The sequence below is a fragment of the Chiroxiphia lanceolata genome, chromosome 30, assembly GCF_009829145.1.
Source record: "Chiroxiphia lanceolata isolate bChiLan1 chromosome 30, bChiLan1.pri, whole genome shotgun sequence".
NCBI lineage: Eukaryota > Metazoa > Chordata > Aves > Passeriformes > Pipridae > Chiroxiphia > Chiroxiphia lanceolata.
This window is the reverse complement of record NC_045666.1, coordinates 856,493-871,342: the sequence shown is the minus strand read 5'-3', so window position 1 is coordinate 871,342 and position 14,850 is coordinate 856,493. Positions and strand designations below refer to the sequence as shown.

Genomic DNA, 14,850 nt, shown 5'->3' with positions numbered 1-14,850 from the left:
TGCCAGGCTGGGCTTGGCTCACGAGTTGCCCTCGATGCCCCCCGAGCTCTTTTCCCGCCCCTCTCATCCCGCGGTCCCCTCAACCCTTCCCCTCCTGTCCCCTCACGACTCCCACAAGGGAGGGCACCCCCCCACCTTCCGGGGGGCACATCCTGGGGGTCCCCGCTCCTCGTGGTGCCCTTGACTGGGGGCAGGTTCCGCTCGGAGCCGCTGGAGGGTTCGGAGCAGGACAAAGCCGCCTTCGCGCTGCTCAAGCGCCGCAAGATCCTGCGCCTGGTGAGCCAGTGGCTGCTGCTCTACGGGCGGCTCCTGCAGGGCGACCGCGGCACCACGGCCCTGCTGCAGGTACGGGGGGCGGGGGGGACCCCCGGGGGTCCGGGGGGGTCCGCGGGGACCACCCAGCGCCGCCCACCCGACCCCTTCCCCCCGCAGAACCTGGCGGACCTGGCGAGCCGCGACCCCCGCCTGGGGGGGCTGGGGCAGGAGCAGGAGCGGCGGCGGCCCCGGGGGTGAGTCCCCCCCCTCCCCTGCCACCCTCCCCAGCGCTGTCCCCATCCCCTCCCCGTCCCCATCCCTGTCCTCGTCCCATCCCTGTCCCATCCCTGTCCCCTCCCTGTCTCCATCCCTGTCCCCATCCCTGTCCTCGTCCCCATCCCTGTCCCCATCCCAATCCTTGTCCCCTCCCTGTCCCTTCCTTGTCCCATCCCCGTCCCCATCCCCGTCCCCATCCCTGTCCCCGTCCCAATCGCTGTCCCCCTCCTTGTCCCCCTCCTTGTCCCCCTCCTTGTCCCCCTCCCTGTCCCCTCCCTGTCCCCTCCCTGTCCCCCTCCCTGTCCCCCTCCCTGTCCCATCCCTATCCCATCCCTGTCCCCCTCCCTGTCCCCCTCCCTGTCCCCCTCCCTGTCCTATTCCTGTCCCCCTCCCTGTCCCCCTCCCTGTCCCATCCCCTCCCTGTCCCGTCCCCTCCCTGTCCCGGATGAAGCCATGACCCCCCCCGGGTCGCTCTGGGGGGGCTGTGTCCCCGTGTCCTGACCCCCCCGTTGTGTCCCCATGTCCTGCCCCCCGTTGTGTCCCCCTGTCCTACCCCCACCCCCCCGTTGTGTCCCCGTGTCCTTCCCCCGTTGTGTCCCCATGTCCTGCCCCCCCCCGTTGTGTCCCCGTGTCCTTCCCCCGTTGTGTCCCCGTGTCCTGCCCCCCCCGTTGTGTCCCCCTGTCCTGTCCCCCGTTGTGTCCCCGTCCTACCCCCCCCCGTTGTGTCCCCATGTCCTTCCCCCATTGTGTCCCCGTGTCCTTCCCCCTGTTGTGTCCCCATGTCCTGCCCCCCCCCGTTGTGTCCCCGTGTCCTTCCCCCGTTGTGTCCCCCTGTCCTGCCCCCCCCGTTGTGTCCCCGTGTCCTGACCCCCCCCCGTTGTGTCCCCCTGTCCTGTCCCCCGTTGTGTCCCCGTGTCCTGCCCCCCCGTTGTGTCCCCGTGTCCTGCCCCCCCGTTGTGTCCCCGTGTCCTGCCCCCCTCGTTGTGTCCCCGTGTCCTGCCCCCCCGTTGTGTCCCCGTGTCCTGCCCCCCCATTGTGTCCCCGTGTCCTGTCCCCCGTTGTGTCCCCATGTCCTGCCCCCCCCCTTGTGTCCCCCTGTCCTGCCCCCCGTTGTGTCCCCCTGTCCTGCCCCCCGTTGTGTCCCCCTGTCCTGCCCCCCCCGTTGGGTTTCCCTGGGCAGGGATCGTCCCCACCTTGTCCCCAAGCAGGGAGGGGGTTCCCAGCCGTGGGGAGGGTCCCGCTGGGGTAGGGGGGGCCTGGGGGGGCCCAAATCCTGGGGGGGGAATTGTGTGTCTGGGCTTCATCCTCCACCTTCATCCTCCCCCAGGTTGGAGAATGGCGACGGCAGCGGGTCCCCCCAGCCCAAGGTGGGGACCACCCTGAGGGGGAGCTGGGACCACCCTGAGGGGAGCTGGGACCACCCTGGGGGTGACAGGGGGTGTGAGGGGATGTGGGACCACCCTGGGGGGGAGCTGGGACCACCCTGGGGGGGAGCTGGGACCACCCTGAGGGGGATGTGGGACCACCCTGGGGTGACAGGGGGTGTGAGGGGATGTGGGACCACCCTGGGGGGGATGTGGGACCACCCTGGGGGGAGCTGGGACCACCCTGAGGGGGATGTGGGACCACCCTGGGGGGGAGCTGGGACCACCCTGGGGGGAGCTGGGACCACCCTGGGGGTGACAGGGGGTGTGAGGGGATATGGGACCACCCTGGGAATGACCAGGGGGTGTCTGGGGGATGTGGGGGGTGACAGGGGGTGTCTGGGGGGATCTGGGACCACCCTGGGGGAAGATGTGGGACCACCCTTGGGGTGACAGGGGGTGTCAGAGGGGTGTGGGACCACCCTGGGGGTGACAGGGGGGGTGTGGGGGTCTGGGACCACCCTGAGGGAAGATGTGGGACCACCCTGGGGGCGACAGGGGGGGTATGGGGGTCTGGGACCACCCTGGGGGTGAGAGGGGGTGTCTGTGGGGATGTGGGACCACCCTGAGGGTGACAAGGGGTGTGTATGGGGGATGTGGGACCACCCTGGGGTGACAGGGGGTGTGTATGGGGGATGTTGGACCACTCTGGGGTTCACAGGGGGTGTCTGGGGGATGTGGGACGGCCCTGGGGGTGACAGGGGGTGTCTGAGGGATGTGGGACCAACCTGGGGGTGAGAGGGGGTGTATGTGGGGGGGGATGTGGGACCACCCTGGGGATGACAGAGGGTGTCTGGGGGTCTGGGACCACCCTAGGGGAGATCTGGGACCGCCTGGGGGGTGCCAGGAGGTGTGTGGGGGATGTGGGACTGCCCTGGGAGGTATTAGGGTGTGTGAGGGTGGGGATGTGGGTCACCTGTGTCCCCCCAACCCCTGGTAAGGGACCACCCTGGGAGTGACAGGAGGTGTGGGGGGGGATGTGGGATGGCCCTGGGGGGGGGGGGTCAGGGTGTGTGTGGGGATGTGGGACCACCCTGAGGGTGACAGGGGATGTCTGGAGGATCTGGGACCACCCTGGGGGTGACAGGGGGAGTGTGGGGATGTGGGACCACCCTGGGGGTGACAGGGGGTGTGTATGGGGGATGTGGGACCACTCTGGGGTTCACAGGGGGTGTCTGGGGGATGTGGGACAGCCCTGGGGGTGACAGGGGGTGTTTGTGGGGATGTGGGACCAACCTGGGGGTGACAGGGGGTGTTTGTGGGGATGTGGGACCAACCTGGGGGTGACAGGGGGTGTTTGTGGGGATGTGGGACAGCCCTGGGGGTGACAGGGGGTGTTTGTGGGGATGTGGGACCAACCTGGGGGTGACAGGGGGTGTTTGTGGGGATGTGGGACCACCTTGGGGTGACAGGGGGGTGTGGGGGTCTGGGACCACCCTGGGGGTGACAGGGGGTGTCTGGGGGATGTGGGACCACCCTGGGGGTGACAGGGGGTGTTTGTGGGGATGTGGGACCCCCCTGACGGTGACAGGGGGTGTTTGTGGGGATGTGGGACCACCCTGGGGGTGACAGGGGGTGTTTGTGGGGATGTGGGACCACCCTGGGGGGGATGTGGGACGGCCCTGGGGGTGACAGGGTGTGTGTGTGGGGGGATGTGGGACCACCCTGGGGGTGACAGGGGGTATCTGGGGGATGTGGGACGGCCCTGGGGGGGGGGGGTCAGTGTGTGTGTGTGTGTGTGGGGATGTGGGACCACCCTGGGGGTGACAGGGCATGTGAGGGTGGGGATGTGGGTCACCCGTGTCCCCCCAGCCCCTGGTAGGGACCATCCTGGGGGTGCCAGGGGGTGTTTTTGGGCACCTGGGCCCCCTCGGCAGGGGGGCTGGCGGGTGGGGCCGCCCCCTCCCAGCCCGTCCCCCCTTCCCCCCCAGGCTCGGAGCGCGGGGCCGTGGCTCGGGAGCGCGGAGGAGGCGGCTCCGGACGGAGGCTGTGCCCTGAGGGCCCAGGACAAAGGTAGTGCCACCCCAGGAACCATCCCCTGTTCCCTGAGAGCACAGGACAAAGGTAGTGCCACCCCAGGGACCATCCCCTGTACCCTGAGAGCGCAGGACAAAGGTAGTGCCACCCCAGGGACCGTCCCCTGTGCCCTGAGGGACCATCCCTTGTGCCCTGAGAGCGCAGGACAAAGGTAGTGCCACCCCAGGGACCATCCCCTGTGCCCTGAGAGCGCAGGACAAAGGTAGTGCCACCCCCAGGGACCGTCCCCTGAGCCCTGAGAGACCATCCCCTGTGCCCTGAGAGAGCAGGACAAAGGTAGTGCCACCCTGGGGGTCTGTCCTCTGTGCCCTGAGAGCACAGGACAAAGGTAGTGCCACCCCGGGGACCATCCCCTGTGCCCTGAGAGCCCCCCAAAAGGCAGTACCACCCCCGAGGGACCGTCCCCTGTGCCCTGAGAGCCCAAGAAAAGGCAGTACCACCCCCGAGGGACCGTCCCCTGTGCCCTGAGAGCCCAAGAAAAGGCAGTGCCACCCCCGAGGGACCGTCCCCTGTGCCCTGAGAGCGCAGGACAAAGGCAGTGCCACCCCAGGGACCATCCCCTGTGCCCTGAGAGCCCGAGAAAAGGCAGTGCCACCCCCGGGGGACGGTCCCCCGCCGCTGCCGCGACACCGCCGCCCCCGCTCCCCCCCCCCGCAGTGCCCTACGAGATCTACCGCGCCGACCACTCGTGCCTGGTCTCCGTGCTGCCCGTGGCCGCCTCGGTGCGGGAGGTGCTGCGGGCGCTGGCCCCGCGCCTCGGGGGGCCCGGCGAGCACGTCCTGGTCAAGGTGAACTCCTCCGGAGGTCAGTGCCGCTGTCCCGGGGCCGGGGGGGAGTTTCCCTGCCCGTGCCCGGCCGGGTTTGGGATCTGGTCCCGTCTCCCCCCCCAGACAAGGCGCGGCTGCCCCCGGACGCCACGGGCGTGTTCACGGCGCTGGGGCTCAACGAGAGGCTCTTTGCCGTGAGCCTGGAGGAGCTGGGGGGCCTGGTGAGGGGCTGGGGGGGCGGGCGGGGGGGGCCAGGGCCGTGCAGACCCCCCGGGGGGGGTTTGGGGTGTCCTCGGGTTAGGGGTGTCCGTCCCTCCCTGTGTCTTCCCCCTGGGAAGGAGGTGGTTTGTTGGGGTGTCCACCCCTCCCTGTGTCTTTCCCTTGGGAAGGGGGTGGTTTGTTGGGGGTGTCCACCCCTCCCTGTGTCTTCCCCCTGGGAAGGGGGTGGTTTGTTGGGGGTGTCCATCCCTCCAGGAGCTTCTACCCTCTGGGAAGAGGGTGGTTTGTTGGGGGCAGGTGGGGTTGGGGGGTCCTGGGGGTGGGCAGCGCCGTGCAGACCCCCCTGGGGAGGGTTTAGGGTGCCCTCGGGTTGGGGGTGTCCGTCCTTCCCTGTGTCTTTCCCCCAGGGGAAGGGGTTGGTTTTAAGGTCAGGAGGAGGGTCCTGGGGGTGGGCAGCACCGTGCAGACCCCCCTGGGAGGGTTTGGGGTGCCCCCCCACTTTGGGGTGTCCCTCCCTGCCTGGGAAGGGGCTGGTTTTAAGGGCAGGGGGGCTCGGGGGGCTCCTCTCCTGTGCGCAGACCCCCCACCCCGAGCAGCTGGGCCCCCGCGTGGGCTCCTCCGAGACCCTGGACCTGCTCAGCTCCAAGGAGCTCGCCAGTCACCTCACGGAGCACGACTGGGACCTGTTCCGCAGCATCCACCAGGTCTGGGGCCCCAGGGAGGGGGGATTTGGGGTTTGGGGACCCTCTGACCTTCAGGGATGGGGGCACAGGTGGGGATGATCCATCCACTACATCGTGGGGACACAGGGAGGGGGGATTTGGGGTTTGGGGACCCCCTGACCTACAGGGATAGGGGCACAGGTGGGAATGATCCATCCACCACATTGTGGGGCCACCAGGAGGGGGGATTTTGGGCTCCCCCTGATCCAGGGGTTGGGGGATCACATTGTGGGGCTGCAGGGAGGGGGGATTTGGGGTTTGGGGCCCCCATGACCCGGGGATGGGGGCACAGATGGAGATGATCCACCACATTGTGGGGCCGCAGGGAGGGGGGATTTGGGGTTTGGGGCTCCCTGACCCAGGGATGGGGGGCACAGGTGGAGATGATCCACTACATTGTAGGGCCACAGGGACGGGGGATTTTGGGGCCACCAGGAGGGGGGATTTGGGGTCCCCCATGACCCGGGGCCGGAGGCACAGGTGGTGATGATCCGTCCACCATGTAGGGCCGCAGGGAGGGGGGATTTTGGGGCTGCCAGGAGGGGGGATTTGGGGTTTTGGGTCCCCCCTGACCCGGGGCTGGGGGCACAGGTGGAGATGATCCATCCACTACATCGTGGAGAGGAGATTTTGGGGACACCCAGAGGGAGGATTTTGGGGCCACCAGGAGGGGGGATTTTGGGGCCACCAGGAGGGGGGATTTTGGGTCCCCCTGACGCGGGGCTGGGGGCACAGGTGGAGATGATCCACTACAATGTGGGGACACCAGGAGCGGGGATTTTGGGGCCACTAGGAGGAGAGATTTGGGATTTTGGGTCCCCCCTGACCCGGGGATGGGGGCACAGGTGGAGATGATCCATCCACTACATCGTGGAGAGGAGATTTTGGGGCCACTCAGAGGGGGGATTTTGGGGCCACCAGGAGGGGGGATTTTGGGGCCACCAGGAGGGGGGATTTGGGGGCCACTAGGAGGGGGGATTTTGGGGTCACCAGGAGGGGGGATTTTGGGCTCCCCCTGACGCGGGGCTGGGGGCACAGGTGGAGATGATCCACTACATCGTGGGATCACCAGGAGGGGGGATTTTGGGTCCCCCTGACCCGGGGATGGGGGCACAGGTGGAGATGATCCACTACATCGTGGGATCACCAGGAGGGGGGATTTTGGGTCCCCCTGACCCGGGGATGGGGGCACAGGTGGAGATGATCCACTAGAATGTGGGGTCACCAGGAGGGGGGATTTGGGCTCCCCCTGACCCGGGGCTGGGGGCACAGGTGGAGATGATCCACTAGAATGTGGGGTCACCAGGAGGGGGGATTTGGGCTCCCCCTGACGCGGGGCTGGGGGCACAGGTGGAGATGATCCATCCACCACATTATGGGGACACCGGGAGGGGGGATTTAGGGTTTTGGGCTCCCCCTGACGCGGGGCTGGGGGCACAGGTGGAGATGATCCACTACATCGTGGGGCCGCCGCGGCTGCCGGAGGTGAGCGCGGCCAACCTGGAGCGGGCGCTGCGGCGCTTCCAGGAGCTGCAGTTCTGGGTGGCCACCGAGCTGTGCCTCTGCCCCGACCCCGCGCGGCGGGCGCGGCTCCTGCGCAAGTTCATCAAGGTGGCGGCTCAGTGAGTGCCCGGTGTGACCCCCGGGGGGACAGAGCGGGGGGACACCCCCCAACCCGACCGCCCGGCCCCGACCCTGCTCCTGACCCCGATGGGATCCCGCTCCTGGCCCTGTCCCCATCCCTGTCCCTGTTCCTCATCCTGTCCCGAGCCTGTCACTGTCCCCATCCCTTCCCTGTTCCTGATCCTGTCCTGGTCCTGTCACTGTCCCCATCCCTATCCCATCCCCATCCCCATCCCTGTCCCATCCGTATCCCCCTCCCTCTCCCATCCCTGTCCCATCCCTGTCCCTGTCACATCCCATTCTCTGTCCCATCCCTGTCCCCTCCCTCTCCCATCCCTGTCCCCTCTCTATCCCCTCCCTGTCCCCTCCCTGTCCCCATCCCTGTCCCCATCCCTGTCCCCATCCCTGTCCTATCCCTGCCCCATCCCCTGCCCCATCCCCATCCCTGTCCCATCCCTGTCCCATCCCTGTCCCCATCCCCTTCCCCATCCCTGTCCCCTCCCTGTCCCCTCCCTCTCCCATCCCTGTCCCCTCTCTATCCCATCCCTGTCCCCTCCCCGTCCTATCCCTGTCCCCATCCCTGTCCCCATCCCTGTCCCCATCCCCTTCCCCATCCCTGTCCCCTCCGTGTCCCCTCCCTCTCCCCTCCCTCTCCCATCCCTCTCCCATCCCTGTCCCCTCTCTATCCCCTCCCTGTCCCATCCTTGTCCCATCCCTGTCCCCTCCCATCCCGTCCCACAGCCTGAAGGAGCAGAAGAACCTCAATTCCTTCTTTGCGGTGATGTTCGGGATCAGCAACACGGCCGTGACCCGCCTGGCCCGGACATGGGAGGTCAGGGGGGGCTGGGGGGGAGAGCTGGGGGCGTCTCAGGGGTGGGAGAGTCCTGTGGGGTCTCTGCAGTGGGAGGGTTGGGGGACTCTGGGGTGGGAGAGCTCTGGGAGGTCTCAGGATGAGAGAGCGGGGGAGTCTTGGGGAGGAGCATTGGGGGGGTCTCGGGGGTGGGAGAGCTGGGGGGTCTCTGGGGTGGGAGACATGGTGGGGGGGGTCTCAGGGGTGGGAGAGCTCGGGGCAGGGGTCTCTGGGATGGGAGAGTTGGGGGTTCTCAGGGATGAGAGAGCGGGGGAGTCTTGTGGGGGGAGAACTGGGGGGGTCTTGGGGGTGGGAAACATGATGGGAGAGTGTTGGGGTGGGAGAACTGGGGGGGTCTTGGGGGTGGGAAACATGATGGGGGGTGTCGGGGTGGGAGAGCCGGGGGTTCCAGTGGTGGGAGAGCCCTGGGGGGGCTCTGGGGACTGGGAGAACTGGGGGGGCTCAGGGTGGGAAGGTTGGGGGTCTCTGGGATGGGAGAGTTGAGGGGTCTCAGGGATGAGAGAGCGGGAGAGTCTTGGGGGGGAGAATTGGGGGGGTTTTGGGGGTGGGAAACATGATGGGAGAGTGTTGGAGTGGGAGAATTGGGGGGGTCTTGGGGATGGGAGAGCTGGAGGGGGTCTCAGGGGTGGGAGAATGGGGGGGGGTGTCTCAGGAGTGGGAGCCCTGGGGGGTCTCAGGGATGAGAGAGTGGGGGGGTCTTGAGGGGGGAGAATTAGGGGGGGGTCTCCAGGGTGGGAGACACAGTGGGGGGGTGTCAGGGGTGGGAGAGCTCTGGGAGGGGTCTCAGAGGTGGGAGAGCCCTGGGGGTCTCAGGGGTGGGAGAACTGAGGGGGTCTCAGGGGTGGGAGAACTGGGGGGGGTTTCAGGGGTGGAAGAACTGAGGGGGGGTCTCAGAGGTGGGAGAGCCCTGGGGGTCTCAGGGGTGGGAGAACTGGGGGGGCTCAGGGGTGGGAGACATGGTGGGGGGTGTCAGGGGTGGAAGAACTGGGAGGGGGGTCTCAGGGGTGGGAGAACCCTGGGGGTGTCTCATGGGTGGGAGAGCAGGGGGGGGTCTCAGAGGTGGGGGAGCCAGGGGGGGTCTCAGGGGTAGGGGAGCCCTGGGGGGGTCTCAGGGGTGGGAGAGTTGAGGGGTCTCAGGGGTGGAAGAACTGGGGGGGGTCTCAGGGGTGGAAGAACTGAGGGGGGTCTCAGGGGTGGGAGAGCTGGGGGGGGTCTCAGGGGTGGGAGAGCTGGGGGGGGTCTCAGGGCTGGCAGATCCAGGGGGGTCCCAGCCCAGTGCCCCCCTCCCCGAGCAGAGGTTGCCCCACAAGATCCGGAAGCTGCACTCGGCGCTGGAGCGGATGCTGGTGAGCGCAGCCCCTTCCCCCCTTTCCCGGTGGGATTTGCCCCTGGAGAAGGGCCTGGGGGGGTCCAGGGGTGTCCGTGCCCCCCCTGAGCCCCCGCTGTGCCCCCAGGACCCCTCGTGGAACCACCGTGTGTATCGCCTGGCCGTGGCCAAGATGAGCCCCCCCCTCATCCCCTTCGTGCCCCTGCTCCTCAAAGGTGGGTCGGGGGGGGGTCCTGGGCCCCCCTTTGGATCCATCCAGCCTTTCCCAGGGTCAGGGGGGGGTCCTGGCCCCCCCTTTGGATCCATCCAGCCTTTCCCAGGGTCAGGGGGGGGTCCTGGCCCCCCCTTTGGATCCATCCAGCCTTTCCCAGGGTCGGGGGGGGTCCTGGGCCCCCCTTGGGATCCATCCAGCCTTTCCCAGGGTTGAGGGGTCCTGGGCCCCCCTTTGGATCCATCCAGCCTTTCCCAGGGTCGGGGGGGGTCCTGGGCCCCCCTTGGGATCCATCCAGCCTTTCCCAGGGTCGGGGGGTCCTGAGCCCCCCTTGGGATCCATCCAGCCTTTCCCAGGGTCGGGGGGGGGGTCCTGGGCCCCCCTTGGGATGCATCCAGCCTTTCCCAGGGCCCGGGAAGCCCCTCTGACCCCCAAATCCCCCCCCTCTGCCCCCCAGACATGACGTTCATCCACGAGGGGAACCGAACGTGGGCCGAGAACCTCATCAACTTTGAGAAGATGGTGAGTGGGGGACCCCCGGGGACCCCCCCTGGGGGGCCCTGCTGTGCCCCCACCCCCTGGGATGCCCATCCAGGATGTCTCTGTGGGGCTGGTGCCGCTCCCCCAACAGCCAGGACCCCTCGGGGGGGCTCGGGGGGGTCTCAGGGTGGTCGTGGTTGCCCCTGAAGCCACAGGGGAGGGTGGTCCCCCCCTTTCCCTGCAGCCAGGACCCCTCGGGGGGGGTCTCGGGGGGTCTCAGAGTGGTCGTGGTTGCCCCTGGAGCCACAGAGGATGGTGGTCCCCCCCTTTCCCCGCAGTCAGGACCCCTCGGGGGGTCTCTGATTGATGCCGAAGCCACAGGGTTTGGTGGTCCCTCCCTTCCACCCACAGCCAGGAACCCTTCTGGGGGGGGTCTTGGGGGGCTTGTGGTTGCCACCGAAGCCACAGAGGATGGTGGTCACCCCCTTTTCCTGCAGCCAGGACCCCTCGGGGGGGTCCTGCAGCCGCAGGGATCGATGTTTTCCCATCGCTGAGAGCCGGGTGGGGCCGGGGAAGGGGAGGGGAGGGGTGGGCAGGGGGTGACTCTGTCCCTGTCCCGCAGCACATGATGGCAAAAACCGCGCGGGTCCTGCAGCGCTGCCGCGGCCACGCCCACCGTGAGTGATTTTGGGGGGGGGGGGGGCGGAGGGAGGGACAGGGATGGGGCTGAGCCCCCCCCTCTGCGCTCTGGGTACCCCCAGGGGTGGGGCTGAGCCCCCCCTGAACCCCCAGAGATGGGGCTGAGCCCCCCCTGAACCCCCAGAGATGGGGCTGAGCCCCCCCTGAACCCCCAGGGATGGGGCTGAGCCCCCCCTGAACCCCCAGGGATGGGGCTGAGCCCCCCCTGAACCCCCAGGGAGGGGGCTGAGCCCCCCAGAGATGGGGCTGAGCCCCCCCTGAACACCCAGAGATGGGGCTGAGCCCCCCCCCTGTACTCTGGGTACCCTCAGGGATGGGACTGAGCCCCCCCTGAACACCCAGGGATGGGGCTGAAGCCACCCAGGGGTGGGGCTGAGCCCCCCCTGTGCTCTGGGCACCCCCAGGGATGGGGCTGAGGCCCCCTGCGCTCTGGGTACACCCAGAGATGGGGCTGAGCCCCCCCCTCTGCACGCTGGGTACCCTCAGGGATGGGACTGAGCCCCCCCTGAACCCCCAGGGATGGGGCTGAGCCCCCCCGAACACCCAGGGATGGGACTGAGCCCCTCCTGGACCCCTAGGAGTGGGGCTGAGCCCCCCCTGCACCCCTAGGGATGGGGCTGAACCCACCCAGGGATGGGGCTGAGCCCCCCCTACTCTCTGTGCGCCCCCAGGGATGGGGCTGAGCCCCCCTGAACCGCCATGGGTGGGGCTGAGCCCCCTCTGAACCCCCAGGGATGGGACTGAGCCCCCCCCGTGCTCTCTGTGCACCCCCAGGGATGGGCTGAGCCCCCCCTGCACCCCCAGGGATGGGGCTGAGCCCCCCTGTGCACTCCTAGGGATGGGGTTGAGCCCCCCCCGGAGTGGGGCTGAGCCCTCCCAGCTGTGCTGGGCCTGGGGCCAAGCCCCCCCCTCTCTGTGTGTCCCCCCCCAGCCCCACTGTCCCCCCTGAGGAGCCGCTCCCCCCCCCGGCAGGAGGATCCCAAGGCCCTCAGGATCTCCACGTGTGAGTTTGGGGGTCCCCCCACCACCCTAAACCAGCCCCCCCTGCCCCGGGAGACCCCCCCTGTGCTGGGAGACCCCCCCCCTGCCCCGGGAGACCCCCCTCGTGCTGGGGTCCCTGAGCTGAGGGAGGAGGATAGGGGATGGATGGGATCCATGAGCCAAGGGAATGGATGGGATCCATGAGCCAAGGGAAGGGAATGGGTGGGATCCATGAGCCAAGGGAATGGGTGGGATCCATGAGCCAAGGGAAGGGGCAGGATGGGATCCATGAGCCAAGGGAAGGGGCAGGATGGGATCCATGAGCCAAGGGAAGGATGGATGGGATCCATGAGCCAAGGGAAGGGAATGGATGGGATCCATGAGCCAAGGGAATGGATGGGATCCATGAGCCAGCCCAGGGGTGATGCCGAGGTTTGGAGGGGGAGGAGGGCAGGGCAGGGGGATCCCTGGGATGTTCCCACGGGATTGCAGAGGGTCCCAGCCCTGCCCCAGCCCTGCCCCAGCCCTGCCCCAGCCCTGCCCCAGCCCTACCCCACTGTCCCCCAGGCTCGGAGCAGTCCCTGGGCGGGAGGAGCCCCGTGTCCACCTGGGAATTCCTGCAGCACCTCCGGGCCATCGACAGCCAGAAGGAGCTGCTGCGGCTCTCCCGGGACCTGGAGCCCTGAGGGAGGGAGGGCCCGGGGCCCTGGAGCTGGATGTGGGGCCCTGGAGCTGGATGTGGGGCCCTGGAGCTGGATGTGGGGCCCTGGAGAAGGATGTGGGGCCCTGGAGCTGGATGTGGGGCCCTGGAGCTGGATATGGAGCCCTGGAGAAGGATGTGGAGCCCTGGAGCTGGATGTGGGGCCCTGGAGCCGGATGTGGGTCCCTGGAGCTGGATATGGAGCCCTGGAGAAGGATGTGGGGCCCTGGAGCTGGATGTGGGGCCCTGGAGAAGGATGTGGGGCCCTGGAGAAGGATGTGGGGCCCTGGAGCTGGATGTGGGGCCCTGGAGAAGGATGTGAGGCCCTGGAGCTGGATGTGGGGCCCTGGAGCTGGATGTGGGGCCCTGGAGCTGGATGTGGGGCCCTGGAGAAGGATGTGGGGCCCTGGAGAAGGATGTGGGGTCCTGGAGCTGGATGTGGGGCCCTGGAGCTGGATGTGGGGCCCTGGAGAAGGATGTGGGGCCCTGGAGCTGGATGTGAGGCCCTGGAGCTGGATGTGGGGCCCTGGAGCTGGATGTGGGGCCCTGGAGAAGGATGTGGGGCCCTGGAGCTGGATGTGGGGCCCTGGAGCTGGATGTGGGGCCCTGGAGAAGGATGTGGGGCCCTGGAGAAGGATGTGGGGCCCTGGAGCTGGATGTGGGGCCCTGGAGAAGGATGTGGGGCCCTGGAGAAGGATGTGGGGCCCTGGAGCTGGATGTGGGGCCCTGGAGAAGGATGTGGGGCCCTGGAGAAGGATGTGGGGCCCTGGAGCTGGATGTGGGGCCCTGGAGAAGGATGTGGAGCCCTGGAGAAGGATGTGGGGCCCTGGAGCAGGGATATGGACCCTGGAGAAGGATGTGGGGTCCCGGAGCAGAGATGTGGCCCTAGAGCTGGATGTGGGGCCCTGGAGAAGGACATGGGGCCCTGGATCAGGGATATGGCCCCTGGATCAGGGATGTGGGGCCCAGAGCAGGATATGGGCCCGGAGAAGGGATGTGGGTCCTGGAGCAGACATATGGACCCTGGAGCACAGATGTGACCCTGGAGCAGGGATGTGGACCCTGGAGCAGGATGTGACCCTGGAGCAGGGATGTGGACCCTGGATCAGGATGTGGACCCTGGATCAGGATGTGACCCTGGATCAGGATGTGACCCTGGAGCAGGGATGTGACCCTGGAGCAGGGATGTGGACCCTGGAGCAGGATGTGACCCTGGAGCAGGGATGTGACCCCGGATCAGGATGTGGACCCTGGATCAGGATGTGACCCTGGATCAGGATGTGACCCTGGAGCAGGGATGTGACCCTGGAGCAGGATGTGGCCCTGGACTGATGTGACCCTGGATCAGGGATGTGGCCCTGGAGCAGGATATGGACGCTGGAGCCAGGATGTGACCCTGGAGCAGGGATGTGACCCTGGATCAGGATGTGACCCTGGAGCAGGGATGTGACCCTGGATCAGGATGTGACCCTGGAGCAGGGATGTGACCCTGGATCAGGATGTGGCCCTGGAGCAGGATATGGACTCTGGATTAGGATATGGACCCCAGATCAGGGATGTGACCCTGGAGCAGGGATGTGACCCTGGAGCAGGATATGGACTCTGGATTAGGATATGGACCCCAGATCAGGGATGTGACCCTGGATCAGGATGTGGCCCTGGAGCAGGATATGGACCCTGGAGCAGGGATGCGGGGGCTCCAGGCAGGGGGGGACACGGAGAGTGGAACAATAGAGGAATTTTTGGATCCAGGCTGAGCTGCCCTTTGTTCTCCCGGTACAGCCCCCCCCGGGACCCACCCCCTCCTCCTGGGACCCTCCCTTTTGGGGGGACCCCCACGATCCCAAGGATCCTTTTTAGGGGTCCCCCCACAATGACTCTTTTGGGGTCCTCCCACACCCCTCAATGACCCTTTTGGGGTCCCCTCACACCCCCCAATGACACTTTGGGGCCCCCCCCACGCCTCAATGACCCTTTTTGGGGGGCGGCTCAGCCCCAGGACCGGGAACCAGCGGGAGAAGGATGTCCCCCCCCCAGGCACCATTTGGGAATGTGGGAATGTTTCCCACGGGATTTGGGGAGGGCCGGGAAGGGGCTGAGGAGCCTCCCCAGGGCCGGGGGGGGGTCCCCGGGGAAGGGCAGCCCCGGGCAGGGAGGGGACGGATGACCCCAAAAAACCAGAATGACCCAAAAGCTGAGAATTGGGCTTTCCCGGAGGACCTGGAGGGGGTGTCACAATCTCTCTGGAGCTCAGGGGG

The 14,850-nt window shown here is 67.8% G+C and overlaps 2 protein-coding genes across 2 annotated transcripts in view; both read left to right on the top strand.

Annotated features, from left to right (window-relative positions):
- Positions 1 to 13,697, top strand: part of RAPGEF3 (Rap guanine nucleotide exchange factor 3) — a 15,387-nt gene extending 1,690 nt beyond the window's left edge. The window contains exons 2-17 of the mRNA XM_032713381.1: positions 195 to 345; positions 433 to 509; positions 1,859 to 1,898; positions 3,887 to 3,968; positions 4,650 to 4,796; positions 4,883 to 4,980; positions 5,557 to 5,682; positions 7,141 to 7,322; positions 8,065 to 8,155; positions 9,490 to 9,540; positions 9,649 to 9,736; positions 10,190 to 10,254; positions 10,835 to 10,889; positions 11,843 to 11,914; positions 12,460 to 12,750; positions 13,627 to 13,697. Of these exons, the coding sequence (XP_032569272.1) occupies positions 195 to 345; positions 433 to 509; positions 1,859 to 1,898; positions 3,887 to 3,968; positions 4,650 to 4,796; positions 4,883 to 4,980; positions 5,557 to 5,682; positions 7,141 to 7,322; positions 8,065 to 8,155; positions 9,490 to 9,540; positions 9,649 to 9,736; positions 10,190 to 10,254; positions 10,835 to 10,889; positions 11,843 to 11,914; positions 12,460 to 12,578 (1,444 nt within the window). The 3' untranslated portion in view covers positions 12,579 to 12,750; positions 13,627 to 13,697. The remainder of the gene's footprint in view (positions 1 to 194; positions 346 to 432; positions 510 to 1,858; positions 1,899 to 3,886; positions 3,969 to 4,649; positions 4,797 to 4,882; positions 4,981 to 5,556; positions 5,683 to 7,140; positions 7,323 to 8,064; positions 8,156 to 9,489; positions 9,541 to 9,648; positions 9,737 to 10,189; positions 10,255 to 10,834; positions 10,890 to 11,842; positions 11,915 to 12,459; positions 12,751 to 13,626) is intronic.
- Positions 12,769 to 14,015, top strand: LOC116799918. The gene is made up of 3 exons (XM_032713380.1): positions 12,769 to 13,428; positions 13,607 to 13,839; positions 13,947 to 14,015. The coding sequence occupies exons 1-3, from the start codon at positions 12,769 to 12,771 to the stop codon at positions 13,984 to 13,986; spliced, it is 933 nt and encodes a 310-aa protein (XP_032569271.1). The 3' UTR covers positions 13,987 to 14,015.
- The last annotated feature ends 835 nt before the right edge of the window (positions 14,016 to 14,850 follow it).

Bases quoted from the DNA above. Each gene is read 5' to 3' on its own strand.
- LOC116799918 (XM_032713380.1), top strand. From the start codon at position 12,769: ATGTGGGTCCCTGGAGCTGGATATGGAGCCCTGGAGAAGGATGTGGGG. The intron at 13,429-13,606 runs GATATGGACCCT...CCTGGAGCAGAC, and splicing joins ATGTGGGGCCCTGGAGCAGG to ATATGGACCCTGGAGCACAG. The intron at 13,840-13,946 runs ACCCTGGATCAG...GATCAGGGATGT, and splicing joins GACCCCGGATCAGGATGTGG to GGCCCTGGAGCAGGATATGG.